Source organism: Myotis daubentonii, chromosome 2 (assembly GCF_963259705.1).
Source record: "Myotis daubentonii chromosome 2, mMyoDau2.1, whole genome shotgun sequence".
Lineage (NCBI taxonomy): Eukaryota > Metazoa > Chordata > Mammalia > Chiroptera > Vespertilionidae > Myotis > Myotis daubentonii.
Genome location: NC_081841.1, coordinates 219,842,822 through 219,860,451, shown reverse-complemented (window position 1 = coordinate 219,860,451; position 17,630 = coordinate 219,842,822). Strand labels below are relative to the sequence as shown.

The window sequence follows — 17,630 nt, the reverse complement described above, 5'->3', positions numbered from 1 at the left end:
CGGAGACAGAAGAATTCATCAAAATTAAACTTTAGGATATGACATGACTAAAAAATAGATTGATTTCTGATGTGCTAATGATGAAAATTCTTGTCATAAATTTAACATCTATTTCTGTATCTTTAGTATTCTTACACTGGTTAAAAATATTCATGTAAAACCAAATTTTTGCAGTATTTTGTTTAGCACTCTCCAGCATGCTGTTGTATATTATTTAAATGAGCAATTTATTTCAATGTCTTGAGTTGAGAATGAAAGTATCTTTGCTCTTTAATAATATCTTAGAATGCTGGCCAAAATTTACCCTTAACTCTTCACATCTATAAGAAGAACCTAGACATTTCTGGTGAATGAAAATATACTATGTTCTTCTCAATATCTGAAAATAGCGATAAATTAACCCTATTTTAAATAGCAGCCCCACAGGAAAAACCTTGCAATTCAAAACTTATATTTATACAACACAATATCCATACAGAAAGTTAGAGACCACAATTCTCTCTTCCCAATATGAGCAGCCTTACAGTGAGATGATCAGTAACAGGCTGGCAAGTAAAGTATTTTATCAAATTGAATGTCTGTGTGATGTACTGACATTAATACCAAAATAAAAGTAGGAATTTGGGGTTCTTCTTAAGAGGTGATTTTTGATCATGGAAGGGTGGGGAAATGTGAGCCTGAACTTTTCTGCAGGGTTTGTGAGTTCCTGCACACACCAGTCCAACCCTCCACCTTCCCGAGCACACTACCTAACCTCCCTCTCCCGACTCTAGGCCTCTCCCTCGCTGCTGCCCCAGCTTCAGAAGTCTTTAATCCAAATTCTATGACCACATAAAAATAAGATCATTATGCGAAGTGAAATAAGCCAGTCAGAGAAAGACAAATACCACATGATGTCACTGATATGTGGAATCTAATGAACAAAATAAGCTGATGAACAAAATAGGACCAGAGGCATGGATGCATGGGACAGACTGACAGATGTCAGAGGAAAGGGGGAGCGGGGAGGACTGAAAGAGATTAACTAAAGCACATATATTCATACAGGCATAACCCACGGACACAAGATAATAGGGGGGTGACGACTGGAGGGGGGCTGGGAGAAGGGGCAAAGGGGCGAAAAGGAGGGACACCTGTAATAGTGTCAAAAGTAAAAAGGAGAGACTGTGGTGGAGGTTGCCATGTGTGTACACACCTGCTTCATTTTCTCCAGAGCAGAAATTGAGACAAGAATTTCAGACTTTCTTGAACTTAAGTGGAGACCTCAAGACCGAATGTGGCCACGGTAATATGGATATAAGGACATTTGCCAACTCAGGGCTGAACAGAAACGTCTCCCATTGATCCTCCTGTTCTCCCTTCCCTCATTTACCATGTGGGAAGTTCAGAGGCTTTCAGGGGACCAGGGGACGGTAGCACTGCTGGATAAAAGGGGCCGGTCCCCTCCCCACTAGCCTCGGCACACCCTGACCACACTCACACTGACTATCACCTACGGGAGAAATTAATCCTATTGTGTGAGCCACTGAAAGGTGGGTACTGATTGTTACAGCAGTCTATCCTGAGTAAGTGAACAATTTTCAATCGAAGACCCTAATGTCGCATTCAGCTGCTCTCAGTCTTCACTGCATATTGGACTCAAGTACCGAGCTCTTTAAAAATGCCAGTAGGTGGGCCAACAATCACTACTTTTAAAAGCTATTTAAGGGATTCTGAGCCATACTAACGTTGAGAACCACTGCCAATCGTGGAGCTAAATTGGCATTCAATCATGGTAAAGGTGGTGTCTTCATCCAGTATTTTTTCTATTTCATCATGGGCCATGTGAAACCTAAAACTATCAATTGAAGGCAAAATACACATTGAAAATCTGGAACCCTTGTAGCAAAAAAAATCCCCCAAAGTATTTTGCAATGGCTTCCAGTGAATTCATCCTTCAGTCTCAGGCAAATGCTAGCCTTCCCTGAGTTAAAATAAATATTCATTTGGCCAGAACCCAGTGTTTGAAAAAAATTTAGTTTCCACCAAGGAACAACTGCCACAACCATGTAAAAATGAACATTAGTTTCATGGTGTAAGTTTACAAACATAGCTACCTCAATGCTATTTCGATTCCATGAACTAATGGTTGGGTTTTCAACAGTCGCCGATCTATACTGCTGAATATTTAATCACAAGACTGCCTAAGAGGTTATTTACACATAACTTTTCCAGATGCTGCGGGATAAGCAAAAATTATCACGTCGACTGAGATGACAAATTTATCGCTTTCTTTTCACTCTTTGCACTTATAATCCTTTTTCTTTTCTAATTACACTGGTTAGGACATCTACTAGTAAGATGGTGCTGAGTGTTAACACTGAAGAGTAAGCAACCTTGTCCCGTTGCTACTTTATTGGGAATGCTTTTAGTGTTTCACTGCTAAATATATTATCACATGTAGGTTTCTGTCCAATATCCCAGATCAGTTTAGATTCTATTTCTAATTTGCGTGTAACATTTACCATAAATTAATATTAAAAATTAATATTCTCTTCTGAAAGGATCATATGATCTTTCTCCTTTAAACCTTAAAAATAAAATTTCAGATCCTTAATCATCCTTCCATTCCAATTAATGCCATCTATAATAATAAAAGTGCAATATGCTAATTAGACCAGAAGTCCTTCCGGATGAAGCCGGGCTGCGAGGGAAGCCCGGGTCCCGGGTGCCAGAGGGGAGCTGGTGCCCGCAGCCTGGATAAGGACGGCCTACTCATGCATGAATTTCATGTACTGGGCCTCTAGTTTGTACATAATTACTTTTAAAACGCTTTTAGATGAGCTCCTTTAGTCTTTGATGCTTCTACCTAAATTATTTAAAATGTACCTTATTTAATAATAAGAAATAATAAGAAAGGAGCTCATCTAAAAGCGTTTTAAAAGTAATTATGTACAAACTAGAGGCCCAGTGCATGAAATTCATGCATGAGTAGGCCATCCTTATCCAGGCTGCGGGCACCAGCTTCCCTCTGGCACCCGGGACCCGGGCTTCCCTCACAGCCCGGCTTCATCCGGAAGGACTTCCGGTCTAATTAGCATATTGCGCTTTTATTATTATAGATGTACTTTATTAAACTTTCTTACTGTTTCTAATCTCCCTCTTACCATATTTTTCATCTTCAATGCTGCTAGAATGATCTTTTTTTAAAATATATTTTTATTGATTTCAGAGAGGAAGGGAGAGGGAGAGAGAGAGATAGAAACATCAATGATGAGAGAGAATCATTGATCTGCTCTTCCTGCATGCCCCCTACTAGGGATTAAGCCTGCAACCAGAACATGTGTCCTGACCAGGAATCGACCTGTGATGTCCTGGTTCATGGGTTGATGCTCAACCACTGAGCCACACCAGCTGGCTAAAATGATCTTAATAAAATAAGAATCTTATGTCCCTTCTGAACTGCCAACAGTGCTCCCCATGCTTAACTACACCAAAGGCCAACTGTCAACCAAGACCCCTGACTGCCTCTTGCTTACCTGTTCAGGTCTCTTCATCAATGCTTATGTCCCCAGTCTCTGCACCCCAGTCAACTGAGCCCCTTGCCATTCCTTAAACACCTCATGACTCTTCACTTTGATCCTTTATTCATACGACTTGGAAGGCCTTTACTCTGATCCATGAGTCACTCGAACCATGTTCAAGCTTTCTGGCTCAGCCCTAAACTGCTTCTAGGAATCCTTTCCTGACATTTTAGGAGGAATTCTAACTACTAACTTCTGCCCATAGATACCACACAAACTTCCACTGCAGCATCGGCTACACCATGTAACTCCTACTGTTTTATCACCAAGTCAAAACCATACCTTATCTACCTTTGGATTGGCAAGACCCTGCACTAAGCACACTGACCAGCAAATCGCAAGTCTGACATTTGCCTGAGGAGTGGACTCTGCAGATAGGCTTTACAAGTCTGATGTTTAAGTCCATCCCTAAACACCCGTTGAGAGTTGCCTTGCTCTTAATTCCATTTTATCCCTAATACTATTTCCTATCCCATAAGGTCATAGTTAGTCCGTTTATTCCTAAGAAAACACATGGTATCCCGTGCATTGGCTTTGGGGTTAAAGCACTAATTTGAGAGAAGTTTATCTTATACTCACAAATCTAGAGTTTCCTGTGTGATAAACTTAAAAAGAAATTAAGACTAAAGGCTCAGTTAAGACAAACTTACTTTCATAATTAATTTGTGTGTGTGCACATGTGTGTATATATATGCATGTGTGTTCATGTTTTGAATACTATCTCTTGGTACCACACTTCGTTAAACTACTTAAAACGCACCCCTTATTTATTCATGTCAACAAAAGTAGGTAGTACATGTTATTATCTTGCCTACAAGTAACAAATAAATTAACAGGGAGATTAGGTCACTTTTTCAAAGCAGTGAATCTAAGAATTGAAAACAGAGTTTTTAAATTAAAAAATTCAATAAAAGTGCCATGAATTTGCCAGGGAAAGCTGATTTGTTCAGGTTGCTTACAAATTAATGAACTAGAGAACATAAAATGCTGGCCAAGTTAATATACAAAGTAACATACTGTAACCATTTTTTTCACCATTAACCTGTCTGGGAGAAGTCTAAACTTCACAATTCCGTCTCCAAAAGATTCTTTATGTAGGGAGAAAACTTGTGACTTGTAAGAAGAAGAAAAAACTTATTTTATATAGCAGTAGAATTTAATACAAAAAAATAGACTGCCTTCCCAAATCTTCCTTTCTCTAGAAAAATAAAATAACTATAGCTCCTCTCAAGACAATATCATTGACTACCAAATGCCCTGGGTCTTTGTTCAAAACAGAACTTAAGTATTTGTCACGTTGTGTTTATAGCAACTTCACTGCACCTCTCCTTGTTACCTGGTAACTTGTTAGCTTTGTAACCTAAGCAATGGCACCCAACAAGTTGGCAAATAATCATTTTTAAATTAAAAGATTAAGTCCATTGAAAGCCTAATTATAAAAACTGGAAGAAAAAAAAGGAGTGCAAATAATTTCTAGCTTAGTTCAGAAATGAACATTAGAAATGATGCTTAACTCCATGAAGCTGCTCTTCAATGAAAGAACGTATTCGTTTTCCCTAGGAGATCAAACTCTCGTGTGGTTATATATTCACAGAATAGAGAGACTCGACTGAGACGCATAGATGACAGCGAGCAGGACAGCAGGACGGGCAGCTCAGCCTCGGGCAGCGGCCTGCAGCCAGGCAGCATCCACTGCAGTCACTGAGAAGGCGGTGGCGCCTGCAGTCCTGAGCTTTACTTGTGAGGATGCTGTGATCAGAACGGAAATCTGACCTAAAAGCTGTCATAGTTGTAAAGACGCATGAAAAAGCTTTGGCAAGTGTTAATGAGAAGAGAGCAGCCCGAGTCCTTGAACTTTCAGGACAGTAAAGAGCAGCAAAGCCAGCTTAGCAAAGCCAAGATCCTAACAGCCAAAGATGCCAGCCAGTGGGCCATGAGGGGCAGGCTTCGTGCTCCCATTTGTTGTCCGTCAACAATCAAAGACTCGATGCTTTTCATACTAAACAGCCAATAAATAAACAAGGAGCCACAGGCTCTGGGATGGAAGAAGAAAGCCAGTGACAAAGAAAACAGAAGGCCGCAGCTTGGGGAGGGCACATAGCGGCCTGGCCTGAATGGTGAATGGTTTCAGTGTGCTTGTACTGGGTGGCTCCTTCCTCTCCTTCGTCGGAATACCCACTTGGACTGGCTGGTTTGCTAAAAGAGAAGAAGATAGTTTTTGTTCTCGTTATCTCTCCCACTTCCTGCCTTTCAACCACATCTGTCGTTGAAATCTGCTGACTTCCCTATCGCTCTCTATCTGAAGTGCTACAACTGTATGATCCTGCAATACAACCATTTTCTCAATCCTTGTATCAAGCCTCTCTCCCACCTATGCTGCAATCATCCTGACTCTTTGGGACAAAAGGCTAAGGAGTGAAGGATATTTGCAAAGAGTGGTTGTCACTACAGGCCATGACTGAATAGGAAAAATATGTTGACCACGTCAGGATAGGTTAAAGTAGAAAGCAAGCAAGTGGGACAATGAGAGGTTTAGAGTTGGTAACAGAGTGAAGGAACTAACGGATATGATGCTGTGACTAGCAGAACCCAATTTGCTCATCACCAGGGCACTACCCACATTTTGTTCTACTGATTGGAACTCCTTGGTGCACATGTAATACAGTGTGAATCATGCCCTCTGGGGTCCTGCCATGTTATGGGTGGTGTGAGTATGAGTGGTTTTAATTCACACAATCAGTGGAAAAGGGGAAGGGAATTAAAAAGTACCAAAATAATGACATATTCAGAAAATCTCACTTAATGACAAAAATCTAGGGGTGAGTTACCAAAGCCCAGGTGAGGTAGAGGAGTCGAGGCGGAAATAACTACTGTTGAAAGGGTTGCCCACATGGGCTGACAATGTTCGCAATATCTTTGGGGATACATAAGAGAACAACAGAGTTGACAACATGTTCTGTAGACAAAAGAGAGTGAGCAGGAAGTGAGTCCATTGCAGAGGCCAAGCAGAAAGCTGAATCCACAAGGAGGCTAAACATCAAAGAGGCATATTTAGATTAGGATGGGACTGATGCCCATTCCGGAAGTCATCGGGAGTGGGGCGGGGGGTTGGGGGCGGGGGAGAGGAAGCACTGCAGATGGTCCCTGAGTGTGTGCATACCACCTCCGTGACTGGTCCGATTCTTCTGAGGCTACGCCCACACTACAACCACCCACTGCCTGACAGTCACACCTGATCCCGCCTGCCTTCAAGGCTCTCATTCAGAAAACCTCCCTTGATGACTGTGGCCTCCACTGATCTCTTCCATTCTGGACCAATGGTTTTAGCAATCATTTCACTTCATCTAGAACTCCAGTATCAAATCTCATAAAGTTCTCAGATAGTTTGCTGTATGTGAATTTTATATCTCCAATTAATACCCTTTTGCAGCAGAAATTAGAAGCAGGGTGGACATGTGATCGACCCTTAAGAAATACTTTTTCAGTCAAATCAATATTAAAATCAGTTTTTAATATAGGTTTTTATTTTCTTAAATATTTTCAGCTTTATTGAGGTGTAACTGACAAATCAAATTTAAAGTGACATGATTATATATGTATACTAGAGGCCAGGTGCACAAAATTCAAAATTCATGTACAGGTAGGGTCCCTAGGCCTGGCTGGCGATCAGGGCTGATCGGGGCCTTCCTTCATTCTGCACCACCCCCTGGTGGTCAGTGCATGTCATAGCAAGCGATTGAACTTGCATTATCCCGGTTGAACTCCCGAGGGGACACTTTGCATATTAGCCTTTCATATATATATATATATATATATATATATATATATATATATATATATATATATATACTATAAAATGATACAATTAAGTTAATTAACACATCCATTATCTCACATAGTTACCTTTTTATTTTTTTATGATGAGTATGCTTAAGATCTACACCCCTAAACAACAAAACAAAGAGGTAGCCAACCAGATGAGAGATATTTTCAAACAGTAGTTTTAACAAAGATTTAATTTCTAATATACATAAAGAATTCATAAAACTCAATACCAAACAAACAATCCAATCAAAAAGTGGGCAGAGGACCTAAAAATATACCTCTCCCGTCCTGACCGGTTTGGCTCAGTGGATAGAGCATCAGCCTGTGGACTGAAGGGTCCCGGGTTTGATTCTGGTCAAGGGCATGTACCCTGGTTGTGGGCACATCCCCAGTAGGAGGTGTGCAGGAGGCAGCTGATCGATGATGTTTCTAACTCTCTATCCCTCTCCCTTCCTCTCTGTAAAAAATCAATAAAAATATATTTTAAAAAAATACACCTCTCCCAAGAAGATATACCAACAGCCAATAGATATATGAAAATCACTGTCAATTAGGGAAATGCAAATCAAAACTATAAAGAGCTACCACCACCTCACACCTGTTAGAGTGGCCATTATCAACAAGACAAGTAACAAGTGTTAGAGAGGCTGTGGAGAAAAGGGAACCCTCATTCACTGCTGGTGGGAATGTAGACTGGTACAACCACTATGGAAAGCAGTCTATGATTCCTCTAAAATTAGAGCTACCATACCACCCAGCAATCCCTCTCCTGGCTATGTACCCAAATAACTCGAAATCACGTATTCACAAAGATATATGCACCCCTATATTCCCTGCAGCATTATTCATGGTGGCTGAGACATGGACACAACCAAAGTGTCCTTTGGTAAAGGACTGGATACAGAAGATGTGGTCCATATCATAACGGAATGCTACTCAGCCATAAGGAAGGATGGAATAGCGCCATTTGCAACAACATGGATGGATCCTGAGAGCATTATGCTAAGTGAAATAAGCCAGTCAGAGAAAGCTCAGACCATATGATTTCACTCATATGTGGGATATAACCCTGAAACTCATGAACACAAACAGCAGTGAGGTGGTTGCCAGAGGGAAGGGGGTGGGGAGAGAAGGGGGTCCTAATGTGTGGTGACAGAAGTTTTGACTTTGGATGGTGGGTAATCTTATAACCTAGAAACCCACACCTGAAACCTATATGATCATGTTGACCAATGATCATATTAAAACCAATTCAATTTTTAAAAATATCTGCCTATTTTAAAAATAGCAACCATACATCACAGAGAGCTCATTTACCATGAGAGTGTGGGGCACCACAGATACAATGATGCTTGTAATCTGATGCAACGAAATACATGTGTTTTCATCCGTCTTTTTAAAAATCGTTTTACCTCTTGTGAGATGAGTATCCGTTTGCATTTCTGTTTATTTAAACCAGGATGCATTTATCCTGTTATGTAAAAGGAAGTCCATTAAGATAATTGCTGTGAGATGAATGAAAGTAATTAATCACACTCATTTTTCTAGTGGTCTCCACTTCATCTCTACCAAGAAACCAATTACTTACAAATGGTGCACTTACATGAATAGCTGCTCTGGCTTTTCTCTCTCTGGGGACTTGGCACTGTGGATGCACTTTCTCATACTCACAGGGACTGGCAAGCCAACCTGCATTCCTCTTTGTAAATCTCTCCTCAGAAGGAGAAGAATGTGAAAACAGGGAAAATAATGGATAACCTGACCCACTGTCTCCTCTCTCCAGTACATCCTTGTCGTGAATGTTTGTCCTTTTTGTACTGTTTAATAAGAAAACCTGAAACGGGAATGCAGAAGACTCCCTTAGTATTCAACGTCCATTGCCTGCACTTAGTAGACTTATTAAGTGCTCATAAAGCACTTAAAACGGTGCATGGCACAGAGTAAGTACCACAAAAGTACCTGTGAAATATACGAAGGGAAAGTACCTGGCGGTTCCCTGGTGCTTACCCCACGCTTTGGAGAACACTGAGCTGGTCAAATCACGGGGATTTTTCCCGCAGGAAATAAACTGAGCTCATGAAGGCTCAAATGGAGGTCTGCATTTCCACGGATCTCCGGTAAGAGAAGGCGGGCCACGGGGTAATAACAAGCATGAGCAAATGGTTGGAGGTAAGAAGTGAGCCAATGAAATTGCTTGTGGGTGTGTCCAGTGTTTGGTTTGGTTTGGTTTGGGTTTGGGTCTAACAAGCATGAGAGGACCGCAGGAAATGAAGTTGGTGAGGCGAATGGCATGACCACAGGTGGGTTCTGATCACCCAGGGGACGGTGTGGGCGGAGCCACCACTGAGGCCCAGGTGGGAGGGGGGAGGGGCCCAGCAAAAGCAGCTGCACCCAGTAGGATCAAACGATGCAGACGCAGAGGAGAAGTGATGTTATGGCATGAGGTCAGCAGGCCAGGGATACCGGAGTCATCAAGGAAAACAGAGGAGGGGAGGGCAGTGAAGTGGGGGAGAGAGAGCCAGTTAGGTCTGGGAGGGAAGAATTCACTTTTGAACACACGAACGCAGCTCTGGGCAACATTCCGTACAGCTGGGAGCTGGATTCGAAATGGAAGGCAACAAAGTAGGGATACAGGAAAGGGCTAACAGCCATCAGGGGTCCTCAGCTGGCTGGTGCAGAGAGGCATTCTGGGACAGCTGCTTCTGAGAGCAGCCCCAGGCGTCCTGCCTGATGTCCGTGGCCTGACTGCATGTTCACATGACCAGCTCCCCCTCACCAGCCCCAACCTCTGAGCCTGAGGTCCAGGACGTTGTAGTTAACATATCTTCTAAGTTATTGCAATTAGACGTTAAAATGAGGGTTTCTAGAACAAGAAGTTTTATAGAAATAACAAGAGATGTTTATTTTGCTATTATATACTCTTTGTCTTATACATTGTGGAGTAGGTAGTGACTATTTTGACAAGTTATCTTTGCTTTTAAAAATATATTATTATTGATTTCAGAGAGGAAGGGAGAGGGGGAGAGAGAGAGAGAGAGAGAGAGAGAGAGAGAGAGAGAGATCAGTGATGAGAGAGAATCACTGATTGGCTGCCTCCTGCATGCCCCACACTGGGGATCAAGCCCGCAACCTGGGCATGTGCCCTGACAGGGAATTGAACCCTGACCTCCTGGTTCATAGGTCGATGGTCAACCACTGAGCCATGCCGGCTGGGCTTGACGAGTTATCTTTAAAAAATGAAGAAGCTGTTTTAACTGCATGTCAAGTGACCTTCAGACTCCCTAGGCATTATTCAGTGATGTTGGTTATGTGTCAGCCCTTATTTCTTGTGGAGACATGGCTTTGTTTGCTGAATCGAGAGTAGTGCGCATGGAGCATACAGCTTCACATTACCCTAATTTCTTCATCTCTTGTCAAACAGTTGAAAATAGAATGACCTCAAACCAATGAAGTCAAAATTGTCAGAATCTAATTCTTTTTAAGGCCTCTAAGTTTCTAGGTTGAAACTAATTCTGCCCTTGAGTTTAAACCCATCTCATTTATCCCAATTTTTCTTTGTTTTTCAGTTGTCTAGGAGGAAGACCTATATTTTTGTAATCGTACGTGACCGCTCTGACCCTTTCCAGTTAAAAATAATAAAATGAGATTTACATTTAAAGGTTTGTTAGGTTGAAATCTTACATATTTAATTTAGAAACATACCTTGCAAAACAAGTACAGTTAAGTCTAGACTTACTTTCAGTTGATACAATACCAATTCAAATTATGTATTTTGTGCAGGTAGCACACAATTGAAAAATAAATCCAGCTTCTAAACAGTTCACTACAAAGTATTTGTGACAAAGGGATAGTGAATAAAGGATTTATACCAATTGACCTGTATTATAATTTATGATACAAACTCAATTATACTAGTAAGTAAAATAATCAGTAATTTGAAATAGCCTTAGAAACATCAATTTAAATTAAAGTAAGAAAGATTAGCTGATGGTATTTGACATAGTCTTGAGTAGTGTTTCCCCAGCATTCTACTAACACATTTCCACCCAGGCATCAATGTGCACACTCCCATGTTTTGTGTGACATTTTAGTGTGACTATCTAGGTTTCTCCAGATTTCTAATGAAAGGTTCAGTCTTTTATCATATGTTTCAGAAAATGTATATCAAGTTTTCAGTTGTAAACCTGATGATGTCTATTTGGGAAGTAGGCATACCAGACATTTCTTGTAGGACAAGCATGTCAAACTCATGGCCCACGGGCCACATGCGGACACAACGAATATTTTTGCGGCCCAGCCAATATAATGGTATGTAAGAAACGTTTTAATAAAAATTTGTAACTTAATTGTTACAATATCCTATTATACATAATTATTAATAACAAACTACAACGTTCGCTAATGACTGATTACTTTAATCATGTTGCGTTCATTTCCCTTACGTGCCTTAAGCGCAGGCACACCATTTCTCTCCACTAATACCAGCAGCGAATATTTTAGCAGCCGATGGCCATGTCATTAGTCTTGGACTGACTTGTTTGGTGTGAGCAACAGGAAATGTTGCACTTTTGGAGAACAAGAAAAATAGGTTTATTTGTGTTATGCTTATTAATTTGTGCAGTTATTCCGTGTCTGGTAAGTTAATGTTCAAGAAAACATATTGATTTTTCTTAAAATGTTTTATTATTTTATGTTAATGATTACTCATTTATTTCAGCCCTTTGTATTCAGCATGTCTCTATCGAAATAAACCTATGTTTCTATGAAAATTGAAGCTTTTGTTTTTTTGCACCTCACATAAACTTAAACCTTGTTTATTTGACCCATGTTAGCCTTTGAGGTTGACATGCTGGTTGTAGGAATAAGATCCATTTGTTGGCTACCTCAAATCTTTCTCTTTGAACAAGTATGCAACTCCCCACTTCAAGAGAGGGGTCTCAGGCCCTTGTCTTTGAATCTGACTGCTTGGAATGATTTTTATGACCATTAATCATCGAAGTAGAAGTGATATCCTGGGACTTAAGATGTCTAGAGCAGGAGAATCCTTGCAGCTTCTGCTTGGGTCTCTTGCAACACTTGTTCTAGGAATGTTCTCAGCCACCACCCTGTGAAAGGCCCAGGCCCCTTAGAGATGGCTCCAACTGGACTTCCAGCCAATAGCCAGCATCAACTGCAGGCGAGATGCGGGAGTTATCTTCAACAACCAGCCCGAACAAGTCTTCAGTGGCAGAGTAACCAGTAGACATTGGACGGCAAAGGCACAACACACCTCAAGTGAGAACTGCTCAACAGTCAGCCCACAGAACCATGAGAGACAATAGAAACAGATGTTCTAATTCACTAGTTTTGGGGATAGTTGTTACACAGTAAAGGTAACCAGAACATTAGTTTTATCTTTCTCTGTTCAAGTTCAGATGATCAGGCTTTTATAATTTTCTAGTGAATGACCCTAGAAATGACCCTTAAAAATTTTACCTAGTAGTCTAACATCATTAAAATGTTCTTGATTTGCTTCATGGAAAAAGCTCAACCTTATCTGCTTTACATGCTTTTTCCTCTAATTGTTACTGAATCAAGATCTGAGCTACATAAATTTACAGAATCTTGCCCAACCCCCTCATCAAACAGAAAAGGAAACAGGATCCCTAAGATTAACAGGATCCGCCCAAAGACATAAGGGATGATCATCTACTCCTGCTTCAAATCTTGGCTCTTTGTACTTTGTTCATATCTGTCACTTGGGGGTCAAATTTTCCTGGAAAATGTGTGAGTTCAAGATAATACCATGTCTCATTATTATTTCCCCTAAATTAGCAAACAATTTTACAGATCCTTAACCAAATTAATTTTTACTGAAGTTGAATGACAGCAAAATATTTCTGCCTGATTTTCTTCTCTTGTCAAGTTTATGAGACTCCTAGAATGTTAAAGATGTCACATTTAGTCATATTATGTGGTTGATTCTCCTCTTCCTACAGTGTTTATCTTTTCTCTCCCTACCCCTCAACCAGCACCCCCCACTCATACTTTCAAACAGGCAATTCATTATATGGATTAACCTCCCACCTCCCACTTAAGGTTGGTAACTCTCACATCTTATTTTCCTTCTTGTTCTTATGCTCTGATTAAATTCTCATTATGTATTTCTAACCCACTAAACATTTGTGTTTAGATATCTAGCCATCTCCTCTTAATTAACATTTTAAAAATAAAATGGATTTTCAGCCCAAAGCATCCAGAAAATAAACCATCTGTTTTTTCCTTTAAATATTCTACAAAGGGACCAACTATTTCTCAAATTTCAAAGTTTCAAATTTCCAGAGACTCTCTCTTGTTCATGCTCCTCTGTTGATTGCCTAATTTTATAGTTCTTTTATAAGAACTATCTTTCCTCCATCTTGTTCTCTCTATTTCCATGATTACCACCATTCCACTATGACTGGGCTTGCCATAGATCATATTATCCAGATGACTACTACAACTGGCTCTCCCCTCTCCAGTTTATCCTTTGTCTTCAAGACACTGCTCAGCTTATCTTCCTTAAACACTCATTCCATTACAATTATTCCCTACTCCTAAACCTCCCATGACTCCCTATTCCCTACCTTGTAAATTCTAGCTGCTTGTTTTTAAAAGCTCTTCAGAATCAAGTCCCACCCAGTCAACCCAGTTCCATGGCCAACTGCTCCTCAAATTCACTTCCTTCCTGCTTTGAGGAGGGCCCCACGATTCTATCTGGACCACCTCTTCTCTTCCCAAGTCCTTCACATCCCTCCAAACCGGGTTCAATACTGTTCCCTTCATGAAACTTTTCCTAATAATATCTGTGGAGCTAAATAATGGTCAACATTATTTTTAAAAAATATATTTTTATTGATTTCAGAGAGGAAAGGAGAGGGAGAGAGAGATAGAAACATCAATGATGAGAGGGAATCATTGACTGGCTGCCTCCTACACGTCCCCCATTGGAGATGGGGCCCACAACCCAGGCATATAACCAGACTTGGAATTGAACTGTGACCTCCTGGTTCATAGGTCAATGCTCAGCCCCTGAGCCACGCTGGCTGGGAATCATTATTTAGATATCTAGCCATCTCCTCTTAATTAACATTTTTAATAATGATCCCAAGACTTATCGCACTAGGGCCTGAGATTCCACAATCAGAGAGCTGGCAGGTGAAATTGAATCTTGCAGCTAAATGTAAGCACTCCTAGCAAAGAACCAATCCTGCATATTGAGTGTAGAATATTGCAGATACCCTCTCTGGAGAGCACAGTTTGGGGCGGAGGGAACCCTGTTGCAGTCTTAGATAAGTGGAGGAAAGAAACAAAAGGAAAACGGAGAAGCATGAGATGCCAACACCTCAACTTGCCTACTTTGCAAATAACTTTCCTTTTGAGAATTAGCCTTGTGCATTATGGATATGATAGTATCAATTATTCAGAATACCTGATGAATCAACTCCTCTCACTCTTCCGCAAGGCTAGAGTGGGGATTTCTTTTTCTTAGTCAAACAGGAACTGATGCTGGATTCACCCCAGAGCACCACCGTCCAGTCTTCAAACGATGAATTTCAGTTGCCGGGACACCAGAAAAGATGGAGTCGGCCTGCTGGCACAGTTGGCCATTTACCTACCCTGTTTCCCCCCCCTTATCTTAGCGATTTGTCCTCTGATGCTGAGCCCTCATCCTCTACTACCACCAAATGCAAGAAGTTCTAAGTAATAAAGTTCTGTGTTTCTTACAAGTAAATTTAACAAGGAGGACAAAGATGATGTTAGGTGACCCACTGCTTTCTCTAGTTTCTGGACACATTTCCTTCCTTCTTTCCTTCCTCCCTTCCTTCTGCCATCGGCCCATCTGCCTGCCGGCTCTTCCAGCTGGTGGGCTGTGCGCCTGGGCCACTGTCTGAGCCCCAATTTCAGGCTCTCCCTCTCCCGTGCATTCCTGTTCTTTCCCCACCTCCCTCATCTCCAGGTTCTCACTTGCTTCCCTGACCCACTCTCACCTCCCAGCCAGCTGACACCAGCAGGAGTTTTTAGTGACCTTAACTATAATGGACAGCATGACCTCCCCTCCTGGCAGGAGAAGGAACTGGTGATATGTAGGCATCGGTCAGATTACAGATAGGAGAGAAAACTTAACAGTTCAAAACCAAGCCCTGGATTATCACAAAAGCTCAGGCGTTCACTCCACCTCCTCCCACAATAACACCTTCCAGGAACGTGGGCTCATGGGAAACTTATCCAAGGCCATTGAAGTAAAATCCAGACCCACTGTTTTACTATAATTTGGGAATGCAAGCTAGAGAAATAATTAACTCCAAAACTGAGTGCCTTCACTTTGGGCAGAGAATCCACACAAGCTTGAGGCTACAAGGTAAGAAAAATGCCATTCTTTCCAAACATTTTATGTTGGATCCCAAAATCATCTTAATGCACTTAATAGAGTAAATAAACAGATTACGCTCTATCTATCACTTTGGCTTTCCATTTGGAGAGCTTTTTCCTAGAGTGGTATACTACCCAGAGCTTATAAGCCCATATACAAGGAAAGGGAGGAAGGAAGGAAGGAAGGAAGGAAGGAAGGAAGGAAGGAAGGAAGGAAGGAAGGAAGGGAAGAGAGGAAAGAGGAGGGGAGGGAGGGAGGGAGGAAAGGGGAGGGAAGGAAGGGAGGGAGGGAGGGAGGAAGGAAGGAAGGAAAGAGGAGGGGAGGAAGGAAGGAAGGTAGCCTGAAGTACATTCCCACACTTGGGGAAGTGTGCTATCATATATCTTTAACTTGAAAACACTCCAGTTTCAGAAACTTTTAAAGACAGGCGGTTCTGGAGACGATTCCCAACACTGTGTTCTTCAAAGGCCCTAAACATGGGTCTTTCTAAGAGTCTCCCAGGTCAGACAAGAGGAGACTGTGACTGGTGGCCACAGTGAGCGCAGAGGCCACAGCCCGCAGCGGTCTCTCCCTTCCAAGCTGGCCCACGTCTAGACCCACCAGGGCTGGCGGTCCGCGCACCCTCTGACTCCCGCCTGCGGAGACTCAGGGGTCCCTCCCCGGCTCATCGGTGTCGGGGGGCCTCCTTCCTCAGGGAGGAACCCTCTCCACAAAGGACAGGGAGGGGCGGGCCGGGCTGGGCGGGCGGGGGAAGAAACCGGTGAACCGCGCAAAGTACAAGGCAGGCGCCGGCCTGGGGGAGGCTCGGCTCACGCGGAAAGCGACTGGATGTCCCAACCCACCAGGCAGGTCCCGGAGGACGCTCTCCTCTCCCGCCGCCTCCCCTCCCTCCCCGACCCCCTCCCGGCCTCTGGGACTTTCACACCAGCCCCCCTCCTGCCCCCTCTCCCCACATGCCCGGTTGCTCCCAGCGCCGCACGAAGTCCCGGGAGCAGCGGGCTCTCCAGAAACTCAGCAGCGCGCCCTGCGACCTGCGGGACCGGAGCAGGTCGGGTCCGGGAGAGAGCGATCGCCTTTGGATGCAGCTCCGAGCCTCTGTGCACACGCAGCCCTGGGGCTGGCAGCGTCCCCTCTCCCCGCCTCAGGCGCCCTCGGAACAGAACCCCGACCATGGCGCGGTGGGGAGTTCCCACTCCCGTCCCGGCTCAGCTGGCTCCCGCCTGCGCACACGCAGGGGCCGATGCCGCGATCCGCTCTCTACCCGCCACGGGCCTGAGCACCGGACGCCCCGGGTCCTCTCCGCCCGCTCCCAGGACAAGTTCAGCCACAGAACCGGCGGGAGGGGTGCCAGCCGCCTCCTAACTGCATGCGCTCTCCTTCCCTCCCGCCCCTCGGAGCCGCCGGGCTGCCCGCGCCCAGCACTCACCCATGGCGAATCCCACCGTCCTGCCCGGAGCGCAAGCCCCCAGCCGCCGGCAAGTTCTCCAAGTGGCTCTCAGGCTCTGGCACAGCCAGTGGGAGTGACAGCCTGGCCCCACCCAGCAGCACGGTCTGGGTTCCTGCACGCGTCCCCCCCCCCCCCCACCTGCCTCCTCCGCTGCGGGTCCCCCTTCTCCTTCCCTGCCCTCCTCATCCAGGCCCCCTCTGCACCCCTTTCACTCCCAGGGGAGCCTCGTGCAAAGGCCTCCCCCTTAAAGACTAAAGACCTTAAAAACACTTCACACACACACACACACACACACACACACACACGTTCACACACACTCACACACACATTCACACACACACACGTTCACACACACTCACACACACACACACACACACACATTCACACACACACACACACACAT

General features: G+C 43.3%; 1 protein-coding gene across 1 annotated transcript in view; it reads right to left on the bottom strand.

The window, feature by feature from the left end:
* GPM6A (glycoprotein M6A) overlaps positions 1-17,340 on the bottom strand; it is a 182,892-nt gene extending 165,552 nt beyond the window's left edge. Inside the window, exon 1 of the mRNA XM_059685808.1 lies at positions 17,207-17,340. Coding sequence (XP_059541791.1) covers positions 17,207-17,210 — 4 coding nt within the window. The 5' untranslated portion in view covers positions 17,211-17,340. The remainder of the gene's footprint in view (positions 1-17,206) is intronic.
* Positions 17,341-17,630: the final 290 nt, after the last annotated feature.